The sequence below is a fragment of the Mytilus trossulus genome, chromosome 3, assembly GCF_036588685.1.
Source record: "Mytilus trossulus isolate FHL-02 chromosome 3, PNRI_Mtr1.1.1.hap1, whole genome shotgun sequence".
In the NCBI taxonomy this organism is placed as follows: domain Eukaryota; kingdom Metazoa; phylum Mollusca; class Bivalvia; order Mytilida; family Mytilidae; genus Mytilus; species Mytilus trossulus.
In genome coordinates this window covers 37,601,586-37,625,908 of record NC_086375.1, presented here as the reverse complement: position 1 = coordinate 37,625,908, position 24,323 = coordinate 37,601,586, and the positions used below count along the sequence as shown (strand labels likewise).

At 30.9% G+C, this 24,323-nt stretch overlaps 2 protein-coding genes across 3 annotated transcripts; both read left to right on the top strand.

Annotated features, from left to right (window-relative positions):
* Positions 1 to 15: 15 nt before the first annotated feature.
* On the top strand, positions 16 to 6,185 carry LOC134711392 (radial spoke head protein 4 homolog A-like). Its single transcript, XM_063571954.1, has 10 exons — positions 16 to 259; positions 1,485 to 1,674; positions 1,985 to 2,263; positions 2,652 to 2,709; positions 3,060 to 3,173; positions 3,433 to 3,530; positions 3,812 to 3,953; positions 4,418 to 4,527; positions 4,918 to 5,177; positions 5,723 to 6,185. The coding sequence occupies exons 1-10, from the start codon at positions 150 to 152 to the stop codon at positions 5,946 to 5,948; spliced, it is 1,587 nt and encodes a 528-aa protein (XP_063428024.1). The 5' UTR covers positions 16 to 149; the 3' UTR covers positions 5,949 to 6,185.
* Positions 6,186 to 12,776: 6,591 nt separating this feature from the next.
* LOC134711390 (uncharacterized) lies at positions 12,777 to 24,316 on the top strand. Of its 2 annotated transcripts, none has more exons than XM_063571952.1 (9): positions 12,777 to 12,864; positions 17,544 to 18,101; positions 18,754 to 18,812; positions 19,369 to 19,423; positions 20,223 to 20,284; positions 20,921 to 21,024; positions 21,556 to 22,299; positions 22,644 to 22,753; positions 23,169 to 24,316. In XM_063571952.1, the coding sequence occupies exons 2-9, from the start codon at positions 17,600 to 17,602 to the stop codon at positions 23,597 to 23,599; spliced, it is 2,067 nt and encodes a 688-aa protein (XP_063428022.1). In that variant the 5' UTR covers positions 12,777 to 12,864; positions 17,544 to 17,599; the 3' UTR covers positions 23,600 to 24,316. The 2 variants fall into 2 exon arrangements, with proteins under 2 accessions (XP_063428022.1, XP_063428020.1); XM_063571950.1 differs by lacking the exon at positions 12,777 to 12,864 and adding an exon at positions 15,887 to 15,983.
* The last annotated feature ends 7 nt before the right edge of the window (positions 24,317 to 24,323 follow it).

Sequence of the window (24,323 nt, the reverse complement as noted above, 5' to 3'; positions counted from 1 at the left end):
AATTTTACGCAAATATGTGTATTTACCTTGACGACTTCACTGTCGATGTAGAGTGGTAGTTTGGCAACAAGTAGAGACGTAACAACACCATTTTTGGTCTAAAATAGCGTCATTTTGTAAAAGGAGGATAAGCCTCCCATTATTCCAAGATGACTACAACACCAGCAAACACGGAACTAAACATGAACCCGAAGGACCAACAATTTATTAGTGCAAAATCATATCTTCTCACTTCAAGCACAGACACGGGAACAAATTTGTAAGTTTATCTGTGTATATTTGCTTTATTTTGAATGCGAGATGAATTTATAGCTCATTTTTCTAGACTTGAATCATTCTCTTATGTTTTAGCAGTTTGTAAATCATGTAAATAATATCTTTTAAATTAAATTTCTTGGAAAACATATTGCGATCAATTATTACTTGGGGAATTCTCACCAACTTCTTACCATTTGCGTTTAAATTGTCACAGGTTTGTATATTTTTGTTTATGTATTTGTTGTGAAGCATACTTATTTTCTGACGATACAAACACAAGTTATATTTTATATCCCCCTGAAATTTACATTTAATAAACTCAACCAAATTAATGGTATTATACATTTTGTATATTTTTGCACATGTTAACATTAAGAGAAAACAAAAGATTTTTTTAAGTGTTAGTATATTATATGAGATACATGTAGATAGCTACAAATTGTGTATGATGAACCTTTTGTATACAGTGGAGTCCCAAGTGGCCGCGCGGCCCGTGATATCGCGCATTAGCTGATTTCGTCCTATCAACACAGTAACACATACAAAATCTTTCTTGTTATTGTTTTAGCCTTCCGAAGAGATAAAAAAGAATAAAATTGATAAGTTCAAGAATTAATTAATAACTGCAATCCCGTGATTTACCATATTTGGCCAATTTCCATTAAAAAAATTACATCATCAGATTATTTTTGTTTTATTTAAGTCAAATTAATATCAGATTGAAATATTTTTTGCTCTGCATCCTTGGAAGTGTGTTTGGTACAATCTCAGCTATATTTCGTAGTATAAAATCTTTCCTTTATTTCAAATAAGCTATTTTTGGAAGACATGCACGAAATCACCGGACATTGGAGGAACTCTCAGAACAGGGGTTTTCCTAATTTTGGACACACATTACACAAAATCTAAAGGATGAAACCATACAAACAGAAGATTTTATGAAATAAAAGTATGTTATGAATGTGTTCACACAAAATTATCCAATTATTGGTTTTATCAGTTGAATGAAGTGAAGTCATAAGTCTTAGGTGCACGGATACACCGGACTCCACCGTAACACCATTTGTGAATTTTTTTTACACAAAACATTATACATGTACATGTTAAAAATGTACTTGTTTCTATATACTTTTCAAATACCACATTCATAAATGTTTTAGTAGTCTATATTTGGTATATAGTTATATTTAATAACAGCTGTCTGTAATAAATATTATTATTTTCAGATATGATCATTTGAGTTGTGTCTTGGCAAAAGTACTTGATGAAAGACCAGAAAATGCATCTGACATTATTGAAGACATCAGTAGGGATGTCAAAAGGTCAAAGTTTAATTCGAAAGTTGACACAGTTCAAGACAAAGTAGACAAGTCAACAGAAGTTGCTCTTGCTGAAATTCATCATAAACTGTTTTCGGTAGGTATCAAACCAAACTTGGTATTCATTTGATTCTCAGTACTTTGATATTTGAAAACGCAGGATACTTTCATTTAAATTTTACTTTTCATTTTTATTGATTTGTTTGTAATATTTTTGATAAGACAGAATAGAAAAAAATGTGTTCAGCCACATTTCATATATATAGATGTTTTTATAATCAACTTATTATCAAACTATCTTTTTGTAAAATTAGCATTCAAATAATGAGAATAATTTTTATTTGTAAAGACCCTATACAAAAAATAATAATTAAAGTTGAGACTAATTTTGTGTTTCTAATTTTTAGAAAGGAGAAGGAGAAGATGCAGACCAGGATCAAGATGAGGAGGTTGAAACACCACTACCAAATTTGATGGATCACTTTTTCTATTTTGAACAAGCTGGCATTGGATTAGGTCGTGAAGAACTTGTGCGTATTTGGCTAGCATTAAAAGACCTTGTAGATCGTTATCCATTACAACATGTGCATTTCTGGGGTAAAATATTTGGAACAGAACAGAACTTTTATGTAGCAGAGGTAGAATATAGAGAAGGAAATGATGAGGGAGATGAAGAGGAAGAAGAGGTTAGTTAATTATATACTAAATGCATTGAATGCCAGAAGTGCTTCACTGTTTGGTATGAAACTGGTCTATCAACTGTTGTATAAATTTGTAAAACAAGAAAAGAAAAAGGAAAAAAAAACCAAGGATTCTTACTTTAGATATGGTCTGCTTTAACTAGCCTCTAACAAATTCTACCAATTTCAATACTGCAACAGTTAAAAACATTTAGTTTGGATAATATGAAAACCAGAAGGACATGTAACTACAAGTGTATAGTTCAATGAAAGAAATTTCTGATTTCGACCTTCACTTTCAGCAAGGATAATTTATAAACCAATAATTGTTTAAAAAGGTCATTTATCATAAAAAGGTAAAAAAAGTTATCAATAAGTTCTCTAACCTTTGTAGGAAGAAGCTCATGCTGAGGAAGAAACAGAAAAAGAGGGAGATGAAGATGGTGAAGAAGGTATGTATTAATTCTTTCCTTTTCACTATCTGAATGGAACTGAAGTCTTGGCTTTTAATTATTTCATTTATTTTACCTATGATAAATTGAGCTACATGTACATTTCTATTTGGTTATATATAAATTTGGAAATAAAAATTGTACATGGTATTATTGATTATAAACAAAAAAATTATTTGATACCATTTATATAATGTTTCAAAGTTTTTCTGATGAAATTCAGTGGAAACGCTTACAATACATGAAGTGATGTGCATACATGTACAAGCAATTTATAAATGAATGTGTGTAAACATGGATATGATGTAGTATTTTGAATGTACACTAATAAATCATTTTTTTTCTCACAGAGGAACAACAGGAAGATGATACCCCAAAACCAGACTGGAAACCTCCAGCAGAAGTACCAAAAGAAGAAAACAGATCTGGTGCAAATAAAAAGACATATTTTGTGTGCAATGACCGTGAGTAATTTAAATATTCTATTCTTTTTCTTATCTGATCATCATAAACACATTCAAAAATAGCATAATTAAGCTATTAAGTTCTTTAAATTTGTTAAGAGTATTTTAATTTTGAGACAAACAAAAATGCCTATTATACATGTATCTGCTGTTACAATTATTGGTAAGATATTTTTCATTTTAATTGATACATGTTGTACAAAACAATAATGAATGTACATTGAAAATGAATAACAAATCTATTTATTTTATATTTTAGCTGGTAAGCCATGGATTAAACTCCCACCAGTAACACCTGCACAAATTCACATTGCCAGAAATATTAAAAAGTACTTCACAGGACGACTAGATGCTCCAGTAAGTTGTTATATAAGTAGAAAATCCAGTAAATCATGCACATTTTTATTGCATAAATATGAAAATAGATTCTCTAATTCATAAGGATTAATGAATTTAAGTGGCAAAATTATGATTAATTTATAAGTGTGACATTTCTTAATATTTATTGAATTTATTTTTAGGAAACAAAATATATAGTAAACATCTTTATTTATTCCGTTGTCTAATAAAATTGATTCTTAATGGAAGATAAGAATGAGAACTAATTTTTGTATTTATCTATTTGTTCTTGCTTGTAGATTGTGAGTTATCCCCCTTTCCCAGGAAATGAATGTAACTACTTGAGAGCTATGATTGCACGTATCAGTGCTGGAACACACATTTCACCTCTGTCATTCTACATCTTTGATGAAGAAGAGGAGGAAGAAGAAGAAGGAGGCAGTAAGTGACCATTTTGTTATTGTTTTTACTACACCAAAGGATGGAAATATCATTAAATTCTATTAAGTTAAGGACAGATTTTTTTATAAATACTTTTCGGTAAAAAAAAAACCACAACGAAATTGAGAATGAACATCTTTACCTGTTCATTTGATATAATACCATTGGAAAATTTACTTAATCTTCATAAACCTAATCTTTAACAATAGTTTAAAGAAAAAACACAGAATAATACAGTTGTCTGGCATCCATCAAACTATTCATTGCATTTATATATTTATACCACAGTTATCCAGCACTGAGCAGAAATTTACTTTTTTCCAAAGCTATACATGGTACAGTAAACTGTATTACTGTTGTTTTCTCATCTGCAGTAAAATCATCATTGTTTGCCAGTTATCAGTAATGTTTGGTACACAATTATTTAAAGATTTTCAATATATCTTTTCTTTTCTGTTTTACAGGTAGGGAAAATTTCATCATTAACCCTGAATATGAAGCCCACCCAATGAGAGATCTGGTTGATCAGTCTTTATCACACTGGGTACATCATGTACAGCACATCTTACCACAGGTAAATAATTCACACAATTAAAGATGTGATTATTAAAGTAAACATAAGGGGTGGTCATGATGAAAAGACATTACAGAAGATGGCTACAAATCAATGATGTAAAACTTATGTAGTAGTTTTTATCGCCTACCTTAACCATTAATTAAATTATTTACAATTAACAATTTGTTATTCTGTCTTTTGACTTCTCTGAAAAATCAATTAGCAACTTGTCTTGAGGTGGTAAGTTTATAGCTTGCAATATGATATGGCAACTTATCCATCAATAAAAACTGGATGTGCAAGTTTTGAAATGTTGCTGGGTTAATTAATTATTCTTAACTTTTATTCCAGACCTTCATTAGTATGTTTTTGAACAAAATGTATAATTGATTATTGTTTGACTTTCAGGGTCGATGTGTCTGGTTCCCACCTGCTAAACCAGACCAGGATGAGTTTGAGGATGAGGAGGAGGAAGAAGAAAGAGAGGAACCAGATGAACCAGAACCAGAAAGAGGTCCAGAACTCCTCACTCCTCTGTCTGAGGATGCTGAAGTTGGAGATATGCCACCATGGACACCAAAACTTTCTTACAATCTCATTCCACAGTATGCCTGTGCTGTAATGCGATCAAATCTATGGCCAGGAGCATATGCATTTGCCGCAGATAAGTAAGTCAGATTTTGTAGTAGTAAATGTTTTACTTGAAAATATTTGGAACATGGTTAAATGTTTTATTTTGATTTGTACTGAAGTAGGATTTTTGTATACTAGATTTTAAATTTAATTATCTTGTCAACTTTTAGTTTCAAGTTGTCATTTCTTTTTAATTTTACAATGGATTTTTTGTAGAATTAATAAAACTATTTTCTGCTGGTGACATGAATGAAAAAAGAAAAAAAGAATGAAATGTTAAACTTATAATTTTATCACATTTTGAAAATATAATTACTAAGTAATAAGATGAAATAAATATCCATAAATTATTTGTACAATTTTATTAATTTCAATCTGTTTCTGTCTACAGGAAATTTTTTGTAGAATTAATAAAACTATTTTCTGCTGGTGACATGAATGAAAAAAGAAAAAAAGAATGAAATGTTAAACTTATAATTTTATCACATTTTGAAAATATAATTACTAAGTAATAAGATGAAATAAATATCCATAAATTATTTGTACAATTTTATTAATTTCAATCTGTTTCTGTCTACAGGAAATTTGAAAATGTATACATCGGCACTGGACACAAATACTCTAGAGACAATTACAGTCCACCAGAAACCACACCTATTAAAGAAGAATTCCCAAGTGGTGCTGAAATCACTGAAATTGAAGATCCATCAGTTGAAGAAGAAAGACAGATCCGTAAAGCACAACAAGAGGCTGTTGAACCCGAAGAAATGGAAGAGGCAGAAGAAGAAGAGGAAGAAGACGATTAAATAACAAAAAAATAATAAACTTATAAACTGCCAAGAAACAACAAATGAATAACTAAATAGTGTTGTGAACAGAAAGTGTCAGCTATAAACTTTTAAATCATGTCATTCCATAGTTGATGCCTACTTTTACAGCATACCAAATGTTAAAAAGAACATTTTACATTTGTACATTACTTATTTATAATATTATATAAATGCATTTTTTGCTCCTGTTATGAAGTAAAAGTCTGGACTGTACTTATTTTTTTTTTATTTAATAGCCCATAGATTTGTTTTAAGTATCAGTAAGCAGATAGCATCTGCAGAGATAGTAAATGATGTATGGCTTTTTAAGAATAGGTGATTAAGTATGACTGCCATTGAGACAACTGTCCTCTAGAGTTCACATAAGTGGATAATCAATAAATGGTCATTTTAAAGCCTTTAACAATGAGAAAACCTGTACCTTATAGCTATATATTTATTCAGCTACAACAGTCCCAGAAATAAAAAAATGTGAAGACTATGAGAAATGGGTAATATATGTAGTATAATAAATCACTCTTTTTTTAGTTATGAAGAATTTGCTCAGAAGTTTGTTTCCAAAATTTTACAAACAAATACTTCCTCCTTCTATTGTAGACACTATATTCAGGGATAGAGTAAGACACTATGGTCATTGAACAAATTATTATCTTCTTTTGATCTATCCTTGGGATATAATTGATGGTAATATTTTAATACGATTGGTTTACAATCATTTTGATTTTAAAAGTTGTGGTTATCCCCCTTACATATAGAATTCTAATTATATTGGACAGATTAAAAAAAATATATGGTTATGTATATTTTTATACACAACTCCCTAAACACATAGAAATCAGATGATATGCATAATAATCTTATTTATGAGACATAGAATTAAATTACATATTTGTACAGAATGGATTTTATCTGTTGCATTCATTGGACCTAGAATGATAAACAGTGAGTAGATATAGATACCTATATGAAGATATAGTAGAAGATAGTTACCAACACATAAAAAATGCCATAGTCTGGTGGATAGTTGTCTCATTGTTCATCATCAACCTCATCTCACTGACAGTGTATTGAAAATATTGGAACATATGACCGTTGTATTCATATGATTTAGAATAATTAATGACATAGAAACTTCTTCAATAGAAATTATCTTTATGTGGTTGAAATGAATATGCTTTTCTTCTTGTAATGCGTTTTTAGTATCTATTATACAATGAACTACTTTCTTATAAAATTATACAGAACACAAATTCATGAATTGTCTGTCACCATATCACCAGAAAGACCCTTTTAGGTATTGAAAATAACACTTTATAATTTTTTTTTGTCATAGCTAGGAACTCTACTGAATTTAATTTCATCAGAAATATTCACACCTGAACATTGAAGGCTAGAAAGTTAAAATATGTAGAAATCACAAAAAATGCTGAAAATGACACAAAGCATTGATGCGACTGTCATACTAGTAAAATGTTTAGCTAGCTTATAAACTAGGTTGAATCCACCATTTTCTGCATAAGAAAATGCCTTTACCAATTCAAGAACATGATTCGTTTTATGTGTTTCAGCTTTTGATTTTGTCATTCGATAAGGGTCTTTCCTTTGTGAATTTTCCTTGGAGTTTAGTATTTTTGTGATTTTCCTTTTTTTGAATTTTGATATATAAATTATCCAAAAACCTCACTAGTTTAGGAAAAGTTGTTTGTTGTGGATGTAAAATTACCGGAAGGAAAACATGTTTCACGTTTTGCTCTGTCAGTTAAAGCAAAACAATATAATTGATTGATTGCTGTTTTATCGACGAAAATATTCAAAATGCACATTTACATCAAATATTGGAGATGTTTCTTAAGTTAAGAAAATACAATATGTTTGATTGAACAAAAAGGAGAAGCAAATAAACATATTAACCATAACATATATATCTGAAGGGATATATGGATTTTTGTTTGTTTCCTCAAACATGTTCGGTATTATAATGCTACCAAATAAACGCATTGCATATATTAGGCAAATATTTAATAATACTGTAAGCCAAACGAGCGTTTCGTCTACAAAAGACTTAATTATCAGTGGCACTCGAATAAATGGTCTTTAAGCCAAAACAGTACCGAGTTAAGAGCATTGGGGACCAAAATTTACGATTTTTTTTTCAAAATACAGCTAAGATAACCCAAGTATTTCGAAAAATACTAACTGCACATCTCCCATGTTCTTGTACTCCTCTAAAACGGTTTTTAAAAGCCTATACAGTTAGAAAAAAACACCCTCTAAACTTCTCAGTTTTGCTTTCAGATATCCTGACGATGTTCTGTCGTTAATACTATCTCTTTATTCAGAGAGCAAATATATCTCATTTAAGCGTGTGAACTTGAAACCAAAGGTCACTTTACTGAAACTAGATAGTTGGCTTTATGTGCAAATATTTTACTTGTAAATTTTGAATTATTAATGGATTTTTTTTAGTACCAATGAAAAATGCGAAGATTTCAGAGTTTATATAGTCAATCTTCCAGTCTAGAGTAGTAACATTATTCGCCAATCGGTTTTACGATCCTCTCAATTTCACAAACCTGATTTTGAACAATATCAAACATTTTTTTTTTAAATTACCTGTGAAATCACTTTTGCCTGTGACGCCACTTTATCATCGTGTGACAATGCAGATTTTTTTGCGCTGTTTTATGTTCTGTCCTAGTTTTTGACGTGTTCGTTTTACTTATATGGTTGGTCTTGACATGAAGTTCAACATCAATAATATAGTATTATTTTTTTTATTATTTTTTTTTAAAAGTTTGCAAGGGTACGAATTATTCTAAATTCTACGGATTTTCTTGTTCCAAGTATAGATAAAATTAGTCGTGTTTGGCCCAACTTTTTAGGATTTTGGGTTATCGGTGCTCTTCAACTTTGTACTTTTTTGGCTTCACTTGCTTCACTATTTTGATCTGTGCGTCGCTGGTGGGTTTTATGTAGACGTAGCGCGCGTATGCTGTATTCGATTGTAGGCCTGTTACCTTTGATAGTAATTAGCATTTCGAAATGTACTTTTATAATGTTTATTTGCGTATTTCTCTGTCATAATGTTCTTGCATTTATTTGTACTGTAGTCCTGTCGTGTAATGTTATCATTTTAGTGTTATATTTAACAATGTCATATCGTCCTGAATATGCATGAAATATTTGCCACTGGACGTTAAGCAACCAACAATTAATCAATCAAACAATGTCATAAAAGTGGGCGGTTTTGTACTGTACCAATTCAGGAAAGTGGCAGTTGTTATCTTATAGTTCGTTTCTGTGTGTGTTGCATTGTAGTTCTGTTTTGTTGTTGTACTCCAGTGTTTCTGTTGTTTCCTTGTTTTCTTCTTATAGCTGATGTTTTTTAATCTCAGTTTAAGTTTGTAACCCTGATTTTTCTCTGCCTGTGTTTTTTTCCCATTATGGTGATACTTCTAACAGAGATATATTCTGAATCTAAATGCTACTCTAGCAATGTTTTATAAAGAACAACGAACATTATCACTTTACAAGTAGCCATAATGCACTTTATGGCAGTACCAGTGTCTCAGTTTTTAATTCGGTCATGGACCACATGTATCTATTAATGTCAATTTAGTAGATGCCAATGCTGGTGAAAGTTTCGTCCCCGAGGGTATCACCAGCCCAGTAGTCAGCACTTCGGTTTTGACATGAATATCAATTATATATTAATTTTTATAAATTTACTGTTTGAAAAAATATAAATTATTAAAAATACTAAGGATTTTCCTATCCAAGCCAAAGATAACCTTAGCTGTATTTTGCACAACTTTTTGGAATTTTTGGTCCTCAATGCTCTTCACTTTGAACTTGTTTTGGATTTCTAATTTTTAAGATCTAAGTCGCTGAAGAATCTTCTGTAGACAAAACGCGCGTCTGACGTATAAAATTATAAGCCTGGTACCTTTTGATTCCTAGTAACTTCATCAAGATTGGAAATGTAACAGACTTTGGCAACAACTTCGCTATGGAATCGATCTTTGAATTTTGCATGTATAATAGTAAGGTTACCATTACCCATGTTAAATCGGAAAAGTGACGAGTTAGATTGACCCATAAAACAAAGGCTTCTCTTTAAAAGTTAAAATCGAAGTAAACATACTTCAATTGTTTAAGGTCACGAAAAATCGTACTTGTGAAGATATACTCATCATAATACTCTGCTTAGCATTTTGTATGTCGGACTCGCGATTCGAAAGCTGTTATTCATTCGATTGATGCGTTTGAACTTTCGATTTTGCCATTTGCTAGGAACTTTTGTATTTTAAGAATTTTCCTCAGCGATTGGTATATTTGTTATTTTACTTTTGAACAGTGATGCTCGAGTTAAAAAAATATAGTACCAAGTTGGAGATTATTGAGGACAAAATATTCCGAAATGCTTTGCCAAATTTAGCTAAGGTAATCTATTTCTTGGGTAGGAAATCCTTAGAACTTGAATAAAAAGTTAAAAGATTTGTAAACAATTAAATTATAATTACGACCACTTCAATGATAATTCGTGTTAATACAGAAGAAGTGATACTAATTTCAACAACAAATACACATTTATTTTAATAATAAAATGCTGGGCATTAAAGATGAGATTACCGAATTGATATTTAAAGAGGTCGGGAGTATACACATTAGGACAATATTTCTTTACTTATATGTAGTAAAATATATATAAAACCTTCATATAGACCAATTGCCAACTTCCATATATATATTTATAACATGTCTCGATAATATATATGCATATATTGATTAGTACAAGTTTCACCGTCTCTATGCAAAATTGGTTGACCAATAATATGTGTCTGTGTATGAATCACATGCAACGCGCTTCAATACTGGTATCTGTGATGAGTTTATATTTGCAACATGTTTTTGTGGTCTTGTTTCTTTAGATACAAGAAATAAATGTCTGACCTGTAAATTTTTCCGAATACATCCTTATTCCGATTCCGACATCGATGTACCAATAATAGGAGACACTTATTAATTGACACGTCGACGCACAATGTCTTGCTCATTGTTAAAGTTTATGCGATTACTTCCGTTTTCCTATTATCTGTATCTTCTTAATGTATTTATGATATTTGAACATTGGTAAACTGCTGAATAATTACCTTGTAGTTTATGCGATTCCTGTTGTTTTCACTAAATTTTGTTCGTTTAATACCAAAATTTACCGGATTAACAGAACATCGCTGAACCATCTTAAAGTATGTTTTATCACAATATAAAGGAATCGGTATACTGCATTGGCGAAATCGATGAAAAACGCCCGTCAAGGAAGCATAGCTAGTGTTAATGTGCAAACTACTAAGTAGTCTGTGATGGTTATTAACGAATTAAGATAACGATGTCATGTGTATGTAACGAAACAGGATAATTTGAGAGATTAAAATTTATACTTATCCCCCTGTTGGAACCATGTTCCAGTGTGATTTTCTCCTATCGCGATCAATATAAGAGGGGATATAAAATTTAAAAGGTGCAGTTGAAATTGCTCCATCATGATTTGGCTGTGACGAAAATAAGTGTCACAAATAACTACAAGTCGTAATCACATTTTATAAGTGAACATCACCGACTTATTCCCGTATTTTTTACTTTCCTTTGTGGTGTAAAAAAAGTAGTACCGGTATATAAACATAAGACTTTTTTTCCAAAAGGGATTTTATATATCCTTTAATGCCAGTCTAATGATTTAAAATATACCTGTTTTAACCAAAATACATTGTTAAAACTTCGCCAAACAACTTCAATGGTCCTTGTTACTACACACCAAACGTATACAATTATATATTTCATGATGATAATAATTGAACTATGTTGTTTATGCATCTTGCCTGACAAAGGCCAATAATTGGTAAATAAATTTATAAAGTAACATTCTTTAGTTTAGCAAGGTTTTCTTTATGATTATTATTGTTGTAACTTTATTGAAAGAAAGTCAATTATTAAATCTTAAAAATACCCCAAGGATTGATATATAGGCATGATTGAAAAAAATATGATACAACATCTAACTGTCAAAGTAAACCCCTCATGGATACCAGGATTAAAATTTTGTATGCTAGACACACGTTTTAAAATGAGTTCTCAGATTTAAATATAAGAAATAAAGGCAACAGTAGTATACCGCTGTTCAAAACTCGCCGACATATTTTCCGTATGCATAGTGACCCGAGCGTAACCCTCCTCGTAAAAATCCGGTGACCACAATACGCATGGATCTGTCATTGAAATAAACAAATATCTGATTATAAATGTTAAACACATGCTCAAGACCCATGCTTTTTGTGATTTGTTTACTATAAGGTGACAATCGGTAAAACTCGGCTTCAAAACACGGCATTTAATGAGCAGCCATATTTGTTAAATCATAACAACCAGAGAGAAAAAAAATTGACGATTATATGATATATTTGCGAAAATAATGATAAAATCATGCACAAAGGACTAAGTTTATGATGTATACATGCATTGGTTCAAGAATTGGACAACCATTATTTTTCACCACTCGATCGTTTCATATGACTTTAAAAGGTGTTTCAGATGATTTATATTAAGCATAGAATGTAAATATCAGACGAAGTTCTTTTTTTAGATCTGTCAATGAATTTAAAAGTAACATAATAGATTTGTCAACGAATTAACTATACACATATGATGTGTATTTTTCAGTATGGCATTCTTAAATATATAATTGAAACTATCAATCATTAAAGCGATTTGAAATTCGCGCCTTTAAAAGAATTTTAAATAACTTTCGGAAATTCCGTTGACCTTTCTAATGGCATGATCTTTCCTGGAATCATTGCCAAGCCATTTGAATCATTTGGAGATCTTAGATGTGTCGGTAAGTTTTATTTGGTCTTAGTTGTTAATTTCAATCACATACAGATATGTTTCATATTTATAGGCAAGCTTTCACAGGAAGGCGATTAAGAGGTCATATATTAGTCGATTTCGTCACCCTTGTGAGGTCAGTATTATCATAGTAAATATCGGAATGCAAAATATTGTTTTAATTAACACGGAAATTGTAATCATGTGTGGCAATTATAATTTGTGAGAATTAATGATGTTAAATAGATGCAGACCGGGCGGGGAAGAACATACATATAAAAGGTCACAAGTTTTACATGAATTATGATGAAGTCATATGATTTCAACGAAATGGTTATTTTTAAACTTTTCAATATATATATATATTTAGACAACATAAACAAAATGTCTATCTCTTGTGGGTAATTTTATCATTGACAACTAGTAGAATTGCGATCATTAGGCATGCATTCTATTTTTTGTCACTTTTAAACGACCGCGAAAATTAAAAATATTTTGGTTGTATATTGGTAACATATTGGTATCATGTCGACTGCGTCGTCAGCGTCGTCCTAAGATTATCGGATAATAACTTTAGTATAAGTAAATAGAAATCAATTAAATTTTAACACATGGTTTTAAGGAAGGTTGGGATTGATTTTTGGGGTTTTGGTCCCAACAGCTCAGGGATTAGGGTCCAAAAATGCAAAATAAGCTTTAACTTGGTTTTCGCACAATAACTTTAGTATAATTAAATAGAAATCTTTGAGGGTTTATGACCACAACAGGACGGTTGGAATTGATTTTTTGGAGTTTTGGTCCGAACAGTTTAGGAATTAATATCCAAAGGGTAAATTAATCTTAGTTTGATTTTTTACAAAAATTGAATTCTTGGGGTTCTTTGATTTGCTGAATCTAAAGATGTACTTAGATTTTTGATGATAGGCCCAGTTTTCAAGTTGGTCGAAATCAGGGTTGAAAATTTTTCTATGTTTGATTTCAACAAAAGATAAATATATGGGGTTCTTTTTTATGCTGAATCTAACCATGCATTTAGAATTTTGATATTTTGGCCCATTTATCAAATTGGTACAAATTGAGTTCTAAACGGTCTGAAATTGAACTTTATTTGATTTCATCAAAAATTGAATTCCTAGAGTTCATTGATATGCTGAATCTTAGCATGTATTTAGATTTTGGATATTGGACCATAACCATAATAGGTAAATGTCCAATTTAAATTTGTTAAGTTCCTAAAACACATCCATTCTGTGTCAGAAACCTATTATGTGTCAACTATTTAATCACAATCTAAATTCAGCGCTGACTCATTCTTGAAAGTTGTGTCTATACTTGCCCCAACTGTTAAGGGTTTGACCTCTGCAGTCGTATCAAGCTGCGTTCAGCGGAGCATCTGGTTTCTATATTTATATACGATTTCCTATGACCTCTTTGTTGTTTAAAGACAGGGTTATTTTTGGTTTTGACACCAAAGCAAGTTTCTGCTCCGTATATTAAGGAGTTGAAATTCCAAACTGGTTATCTCTATTTTTCTTAAGAATAGAAATACGTTTTCAAAGATACCATATTCACAATTATTGTGTACCAAATGCGCGTTTCGTCCAATTTAGACTCATCCGTGACACTTAAATCATTTAAAAGAGTTTTTAAGTCGAAATCATTACAATATGAAGTTTCTCGAAAAGCTGAAATTTTAAACCATTAACATGAAGATGAATGGTTCGTGTTATAGAAAGCAATCTGCTTAGAAGCCAGTGGGGGTATTTTGGAATTATTTAAAAATATCGTTTGTATTTAACGAATCAGGGTAACTTTGGTGATTAACATATATACTTATCCCCCTTTGAACCATGTCCCAGTGCGTTTTTCTCCTATCACGAGAGGATAAAAATGTACAGTTGAAATTGCACCATTATGATTTGGCTGTATGGATTATCACATATAGCCACTGATATGTCCTACTAGTCTTAATCACATTTCATACTTGCCATGGACATCACCGACTTTCAATTTCTTACTTTCCTCTGTGAATTAGCAGATTTGTGAAAAAGAAAATAAGTGGCATATATTCAAAAGACTTTTTTTTGCAAGAGAGATTTTTATATCATGATTTGACTGTGTGGATAACCACTGATATATTTCCTATTGTCGTAGACACTTTTTATACCTGGACATCACCGAATTATAACGGGTTTTTTTTACTTTTCTTTGCGGTTTAGTGAATTTGATAAAAAAAATAGTGGCATCTTCATTAGATTTGATTTTTTCTCCATTAGGTATTTTTGTTTGTTCGTTTATGTCAGTCAAATGATTTAAAATGTACTTGTTTAACCTAAATAGTTTGAAATATGACCAAACATATGCAGTGTACTACGTTCCAATATAAAGTACTAGATCTATATTGTTTCATAGTAATGAATACTATCAAGTTAATGCATCTTTAAAGTAACACACTCTTTTAGCAAGGTCTTCACAAATGTAGTTACTAATAATAATCATTGTTGTTAGTACTTTATTGAAGTTAGTGACTTATTTAGTTACACTAAATAACCTCCATCATAGACATATAGACAAGAAAAAAGTAATACAACATTTAATTGAGCAAATAAACTCCCCAGGGATACCAGGATTAAAATTTTGTACGCCAGATGAAAATGAATTTTAAGAAACAAAAAGTCGGATTTGAATATAGGAGATACATTCATGTTCAGAATAGTTGTAGTCGATCTTTCTTCTTTCTTGAAACTTTTCCTCAGAAGTAATTCAGTAAAAGGAGCAAACATTCTAAAAAGAAGATGGTTGATACAAAGAATGTAAATATTGCCACTGTTCTTTTTTATGAATCAAAAAGTAACGTAAACATGTGGCTAATAAGTTAAATACACATCATGTGATTTATATATGTCTGTATGCCATATCATCCATTTTATAACATTTTTTTAAAACTATAAGATTTGATATCAATCATTCAAATTATTTGAAATTCGCGCCTCGTTAGCTTAAAATAACTTTGGGTATTTTCGCCCACCTACAGATTATACATATTATTATGGCGTGATCTTTTTTGGACCAGTGTCAAAATGTTGGAATTATCAAATTAAATTAAATAGAGGCATCTTAGATGTGTCGGTAAGTTGTTTATTCATGTGTATTACAAATGTCAATTTGAGTATCATAAGTTACAAGTTTCATTTTTATTGACAATATAACACAGGAAAAGGATTTAGAGGTTATATATTAGACGATGTCGTCACCTTTGTCATGTTTATTTGTCGGTAATCATAGCAAATCTCGAATGTCAAGAATACTATTTTGATAGGTATATTTTTATAAAATGTGACAATTTTATAACTTGAGATATAATTGGTGAAAAAAGATTAAAACAGGAGGAGTAAATAAATACAAAAGAATCTGATATATTTTACATTAAATTAAATCATAACACGATTTCCATGAAATGGTTATTTTTAAACTTCTATATTAATCTATATACATGATCTAAAATTAGATTATTTTTCTGTGTGTAATATTATTAAACTGTATTGATAACTATACTAGAATTGTGAATTTTTCGCCTGCATGCAATTCTTGTCATTTTTCTATATTGATATATGATTGATAAGAAAGACAATTCAATTTTGGGTATTTCAGACAAATACTTAAACGTGTGCCCTGCAATTTAAAAAAAATACAATTCGAAATCAATTCGCTCTTTTTTCTAGAGCATTAAAAAAAAGTTGAAAGATTCGTGGTTTACACTTTTTTGACATTAATTGCGATTTTCATCCAATTCAGACTTATTTGGGACGCAAATCGTTTCAAAGTGTTTGAAATCAAAATCAATACGAAACTGAATTAAGCTTTCAAAAACAACAAATCGCAAAACCAAGAACGCGACAAATTTGGCTAGGTAGTCAATCTATTTCTGGGGTAGAAAAAAAACCAGTATCTTTTTGAATAAATTAAGTATTCAGTGAGCAGTAAGTTAACAGAAATGAACAAACCCTGGAGATGTTTGCTTTAATACTGCGGTAGTGATACATTCAAAGCTGAAAGTTTAACCAGAAATGGTATTGAAAAAAAATATTCTTACAACACTACTGAAATCTTAACTTGTTAATTGAAAAAGCGGGAAGTTCATATAGAGTCTGACGAAAACAAACGCTCGTCTAATAGCATATTAACCGACAGGAAGATCCAGTGTTGAAAACAAATAATATCCTAGATACCAGGAATAATATGTTTGTTTGTCAGAGGCGCGTTTCTTATTCATAAAAAGTAAAAACACAAAAATACCGAACTCCGAGGAAAATTCAAAAAGGAAAATCAAAAATCAAAAGGCAAAATCAAAAGTCCAAACACATCAAACGAATGGGTAACAACTGTCATATTCCTGACTTGGTACAGGCATCACTCATAAGTGAGTGGCACTTAAGTCAAAACAACGATTTACCAATTATTCAAGGCACGCAATGTATGCATGATACTAAACTTTTAAGCATCTTCAAACGTTGAAACAGTTATAAACTTCGGCAATATAACCTAAGAGATTTTAACTGTTTTCTTTTCCTGCTCCTTGTTTTTCAAATGTTTTACCGTATTGTTTTTGATGACATTTTTAGACAGGCGTTTTAAACGCAGTTCAGACAAGTTAACACAGTTAATAAAATTTCCCATCGTTTATTTCAGGTAGTTATATTTTCTAGAATTTGGTGGATTTCTTAAGGAATCCTGAAAATGTGAAAATGCCGTTTCCTATAACGTCTTCAGAGGACTACATACTACTGGAGTGTAATAAGTATTTATCTATTTTGAACAAAATTATATTTGATGATTTGACTGAGCTCCTCAGGGAACTTTTACATCATTCTATTGCCAATTCTAAAATAGAAGACTACTATAATGCAGTTAAAAACAAGTTAAAGAAACGATTTACACAAAGAGAAGAAGAACTCATATGCAATGCTTCAAGAACGGGATACAGACCTTTCGACATAACAACCATAGCGGTACTTCTTCGACATATTCACGAGAAAAACAATGTTGAAATACTTATAACAACGCTGATGAGAATTAGAAACGAGTTATGTCATTTAACAAATACAAATATAACAGAATCACAGTTTGAGATCTATTTTGACCAGTGCTGTTACATAGCAAATGCTTTGGAGGAATACCTAAAGAAACCGAAGTTTTTGGAGCAGAAATTTCAAACTATATACGAAGTTAACACACGTTCCAAAGAAGGTAATATTCTTTAAACTAGACATTTGTTGGTGTATATACATGATCTCTCAAAAGTAGAGCATTGTATTACTTCCACAAGCCTCAAATAGTTCTATACTGAAAGTAACAATATCAAAATATTTGGTATGATAGCCAATGAAAGAACTATTATTCAATAGCAAAGGTCAATGTAAACAAAGACAGCAATGTTATAACGCTGTTCAAAAGTCATCAATCGATTGAGAGAAAAAACATCAACTATAACAGGAAAACAAGGAAACAAAAGAACCCTGAAGTGCAACCAAACAAAACCGAAAATACAACATACATCAAAACGAACTATTAAATAACAACTGCCATATTCTTGAGTTGGTACATGACATTTAAATAAACACACTAGGTTGAACCTGGTTTTGTGGCTAGCCAAACCTTGCGCTTCATGGCAATGTTAAATATACCGCCAAAATGGCAACATTACATGACGAGGTTTGGTTTGTTTGTTTACTATGACTGAAGTATTTATGGCAACTTTTTTTCTTATGTTAAATTATTAAATCTTTTTGTCAAAAGTTGTATAGCTTTTGTTTTTACGTGTCTGGTCATTGGAATACTTTGTTTCCGCCGAATGACGCCTAAAAATCTGGTATATCTAATAGATTATTTTGTTTTGCAGATAGGATTGACTTTCAAATTGAAACAGTTAAACAGTCATTGACGGAATTCAAATTTCCAGTAAGTTTTATTGGTTATAAACTAGTAGCGAAGGCATATACATAGAATCTGCAAAACTTGATCGCAACATACTGAAACAATAAAAGCTTTGATATTAGAAAAGAATAAAAGTATGCTATTAAATTTGTAAAAAATCGTTGATTACAAAAAAAAATATAAAAAAGAAGCAAAAGTGCCAAAATGACATCCAAACTAAAACAGCCGATATTTTTTTACAAAACCATGGCAAATTAAAAGAGAACAATAGAACAAAGAGCAAACAAAAAATAACAGTATACAAAACACAACATAGAAAAATCAAAGTATGTCCTAAGGAAAGCACGAGGTTGATATCAAGCGCTACAGAAAGAGAAAGGTAATGAAATCCTGATCCACATGTGGCAAGCTTCATGTTGCTCTTATAAGTACAAAGACGTCGATAAGTCTTATTTAGAAGAGCACTTTCTGGGGAAAGGATGGAGGGGATAGTGGTTATGACGATTGGATTATATTATTTTTTTCTTTCCATGAAACGTCTTGTCCTAAACTTGAACTATTTAAACATGTATATTTACAGGTGAAGAACAGATTGGAACCTCCAGAACAAACAAAGTGGTTTTTAAATGCTCGAGGTAAATATTTGTAAATTTCGTTATTCTTTCGTAATATCTTGACAGAGTGTCCAGTTAGGCTTTTAAGAGGTAAATGTAACTTTCTGCTTAATACAAAAAGAAATGTTACGTTTACCTTAGATGTACCTCCTGGGCATGCTATCATTTGCTACGAAGAATTATATATATTTATGACAGTTTGTTTTAATGTCTTTTTTTCTTATGTTTCATAAATTTTAAGGAAAATGTAATTATAATTTTTTTAATATATTACCAGTTTTGCAACACCACCGATAAACTCATCATAGATACCGGGATTGGAAGTTTATATTAACGCCAGACGCGCGTTTCGACTACAAAAGACTTATCAGTGACACTCAACCCCAACCTTACAACAGAGAACATAAGAACAGATATAAAATTGACATATGACGCGACGGTCAATCAAATGGTTTAAAACAAATAAGCATTTTACACATGCAAAATGAAACAAACTATAAACAACAAAATTACAGGCTTTTGCGTTTCGCCAGAAAACAACAGAATGAAGCTGAGTTAACAAAGTTTTAAAGTGCTTCACATATTTTCTCAAATGACTTTTCGGGAAACTCCTTTTAAAATGAAAATAAAATAAAGATTTAAAATTCCAAGAAGATAAACAAAATGAACAAATCCCAAAATTATATAAAAGAAGATTTAAGCAAAAGTGAATCGTCAAGCACTCTTAAATTATTTAAGATTATTCCCATTTTACTTTGCTGAGATACAAATACTTCACCTTGTATAATGACTATTAATTTAACGATTTATTTTATTTTAGGTACCAAACCATGTACTAATTCTAAGTCACTTAAATACGTAGTGGAAGAACACACTGATAAAGTAAGTACTATTTTTTTTTATCTCACGATTAATTCAGTGGTACAGTTGTTATATTGGTAACAATTAAAATAATTAAATAAAACAACTAGAAACATTTCGATTTTCAGTGGCCATATTACAAAAACTTTAAACATATGAATACAGAGAGGAATGACTTATAATAACGTCAAATTATTTCTTGTTGAAATAATGAGGATAAAATTGACAAATGTACACGAGCGCAAACAACAGTTTTCCATAAAGGATAAAGGTTAATATCTTCATCAAACCAATGGAATCTTATAAAAGTGCATAGAACATCAGTCCGCATTGCAATAAGATGAAAATGACCATTGCAAGTCTTGGAAAGAGTAATACTAATATAAAGTGTTCCTATATATATTTTTTACTCTTTCAACAACATTGAGAAAAACTCCCACCGACATAATATTTTTATGAAAATACCCATTATTTTCTAAATATAATATGTTCAAAATGTATAAGTATAAAAAACTGAGTATATACACATGAAAAGTACTAGTAAATTAAAAAAGATTGAAGTCCATGAAACTATACACAATCAAAGGTAGAATTATCAAAAAACAACAGGTGATTTCCAATTCCTTATTCTATTTTACTGGTTTTTATTTTTTATAGACTAGAAGCGATCCTGTTTTAGACAAAACAGAGGTAGCGAGAAAAACTGATGAAAAAGAGAGTTGTGAGAGACTAAATCCTTTTAAACATCCTCTTCCTTTTAGGTGAGATTTTGTTTTTCAGAATTAACAACAAAGAACAGATTTTTTTTAGATCACAAGGAATGCCACTCGCTTATTGTTGAAAGTACATAACACGTATCAGATTAAGAAACATAGGAAAATGTTAAGAGCTGCTTCATCCTAAAACCAAGGGAAATTATTGTTAATCAAACAAGTATAAACATTATGGAGTTGAAGAATACACTTAGTTCACACAAAAAAAACCATTTAAATAATGCTATACGATATTGAAAGCCTAATTGTATTGTATATTCATCTTTTAATGGTTTTAAAACGATACCAATTGTAACTGTAGTTTCATTGTCACACAAGGACGTTTAAAAACTGTAGTAGTACTGTTATTTCTTTTTGACAAGACCTATTGCTGAAGAGATTTCAAAAAGCATACAAACAATTGTTTAGCTTTCACTATGCATCACCGTCATTTCGACTATATATTCTGCATAACATTACAAACTAGTTTTCATACATCAACTTGTACGAAATAAGAAAATCCAACGATTATAATTTTAGATCTAAACTTCATCTTGAGTCATCAGAAGTGTGCAATGATCAAGGTATCAGGAAATGTCCAAGTGAAAATTCAGCACTTTTTGCGACCAACAAAACTGGGTTTTGCAGTAGAAGAAGTCTCGATAAACCTGATCAGTTGGTTGTTCATCTCAGAGGTGGAAATGAAAAATGTAAATTGGATCAGGCATGTTCCTCCTGCGTTGGAAATGGAAATAAAAGTGTCTTGCGTAGCCGAAGTCCGTTGGTCGACACAGTTAAGAATTTTTCAGTCGAAGAGGTTGGGGCCTGTCAAAGTCAGACACAGAGTCAGTCATCCACGATAAACAAAGACCAAGAACACCTGATTCAAAATTCGAGCAAAGATCATATACAAGACTCACTAGCAATACCACATACACATGACGGACAGGATAACTCGATATTTATGTTTCAAACCCATAAAGTAGATTTACAAAAACCTGCATCAGAACAAAAGAAAACATTTCGCCGAAAACAAAGAAAGAAATATTCTAAAACAGAACGGCATGCAGAATATCCTCTTCATTCCAATGAATCATTTTCAAGCTGTAATATTGCTGTTGCTGTTCCGAAAAACTCAAAGAAACAGTACCTAAACAGACGATACTCTAAACGAAAATCATGTGAAGTAATCAAAGAAGTATCATTGATGGCTAGAAGATTATCAGGGTTGCCATCCAAAGAAGGGACATCGTTTGACTTCGTTTGTTCATTGTTGAGAAACAGGTATGGTGCATTTAGTCAAGTTTCATTTATCTATTGTATTATTGATCTTTTTCACTGTAATGAAGTTTTTTTTCTCCATCTATTAATTTCGAAAAGGCATTTATTTATTTAATAAAATGAACGTGTGAAATTCCATTGATTTAAACACAAATACAGTTAATATGCTTGATAAAACTACATTTATGCTCTAAAAAACTTTGATAATTTACGCTTTGTCAATGGTAAAGTTTATCTACACCATTTCAAAAGTTGCATATTTGAATAATTTATAATAATAAGCAATTACACAGTTTTGCATTATATATTATTATGATTAATCTAAAGTAACCTTAATATGCTTTTAGGAAAAAGAAGAAGAGAACAAAAATCAAAGATCGCTTAAGCGACCTTGGTGTGGACTGGAGGTTGGACGTCAAAGAGCTGAATAAGGAATTAGTAGAAGACATAGTTGCAGGTATAAGTTTATGACATGAAATAAATCTTTTCTCAATAAATATATAATATTTAGAAAAATTTGTTTGAAAACAATGTTTTTACTTATAATCTTCGCATTAAAAGAAATTTATAAAAAAAATGGAAAAAATACATTCCATATTTCCGTTGGTCAAATAAGACATCGCATTGTGATGACTTACCATTTAAAATTTACGGTATAAAAAAAATTAAGGACCCCAACCGTATACTGCTGTTTCAATTTTCTTATTAAATCACTTTATGATATCAATATACATATCTTAAACTGAAGATGCAGTAACGATACTTGAAAGCACTCTCTGTCTAAGACACATATAAGAGTGTAAATGACCAGCATCTTGACATGCAAAGACTACTTTCTATTGTCTAAGTTGATATCCTGTTTTTATTTACAGAGGATTGCGGTGGAACTGCAGTTGTCCTCTATTCTGAATTTCCCGAAGACTCTCACAAAGCTGGATCCTTTTTGAGAAAATTTAATATTAAAATACCTGAGGTGAAAATAGAACTTCAAGATGAAGTATCAAAACCAGGGGAAATGCTGCTTGATGTGAGCCCGTATTTTACAAGACATTATATTTTTGTTCTACTATCTCAGCACTACCACGAGTCAAAAATATTTCAACTCATAGCCAATACCTGCCTCGTCATGTCTTTAGAAGATGAAAACAAACACGGAAGGGTCATTCCGGTATTAATGACAAAAGATGACAAACTGCCAACTGAGTTTCGGGCAATAAAGCCTGTGAATTATGATGATGAAAATTTCAGGAAAAAAATGCTTCCATTATTTAGACCAGGACTACTTCGGTCATTTTCATGTTAGCTGATATTTTTGATAAAATGTGTAACATTATCACCCAAACTCCGTACATTGATCGTTTACGTTCCGGATCTATTTTCCTTTCCTCCATCAATGTGATAAGTGTAGAGTGTTTTGAGGACCCGTATGCGAATCGGAGCTGGAACTGTCGGGAGTTTGATTATTATCTTTACAAGTATGAGACCTGCATACAAAACCAGTTAAAACCTCTGTATAACAATGAACAAGTATACAAAATAAACGTGAACGACTTCATAATATGCACTTTCAACTAAAGAAAACGTTTCAAATTTTGTATAGTGCATTCCGAATAAGTTTGTGTGCAAAAACCATGGGATTGATGTACACTGATATTTCATCTGCTTTTTTGACCATATGATATTGATTTAAGTTTATATTGTCCTTCAACGTATATCATTAACGAGTGACCGCAACTGATAAAACATTGATCAGTTTTCCATGAATTTGGTATCTAGCTATTTTGTATTTTGACAATATCATTGACAATTTCGGGTTAAAGTCATATGAATAAAGGCAACAGTAGTATACCGCTGTTCAAAAATACATAAATCGATAGAGAAAAAAACATGAATGAAACGAGTGACTGGTGAAACATAATGTTTATCCAATTCTTTAACCAATGCATGTATATATCATAAACTGAATCTCCTGTGCACAATTTTTTTTTATTTCTTAAGCCAAAATATAGTATTATCGTCATTTTTTT

Excerpts from the sequence above, each read along its gene's own strand:
- LOC134711390 (XM_063571952.1), top strand. The coding sequence starts at position 17,600 with ATGCCGTTTCCTATAACGTCTTCAGAGGACTACATACTACTGGAGTGT. Across the intron at positions 19,424-20,222 it reads GTGGTTTTTAAATGCTCGAG|GTACCAAACCATGTACTAAT; the intron begins GTAAATATTTGT and ends ATTTTATTTTAG. Across the intron at positions 22,300-22,643 it reads TGTTCATTGTTGAGAAACAG|GAAAAAGAAGAAGAGAACAA; the intron begins GTATGGTGCATT and ends ATATGCTTTTAG.
- LOC134711392 (XM_063571954.1), top strand. The coding sequence starts at position 150 with ATGACTACAACACCAGCAAACACGGAACTAAACATGAACCCGAAGGAC. Across the intron at positions 260-1,484 it reads ACAGACACGGGAACAAATTT|ATATGATCATTTGAGTTGTG; the intron begins GTAAGTTTATCT and ends TATTATTTTCAG. Across the intron at positions 3,531-3,811 it reads CAGGACGACTAGATGCTCCA|ATTGTGAGTTATCCCCCTTT; the intron begins GTAAGTTGTTAT and ends TCTTGCTTGTAG.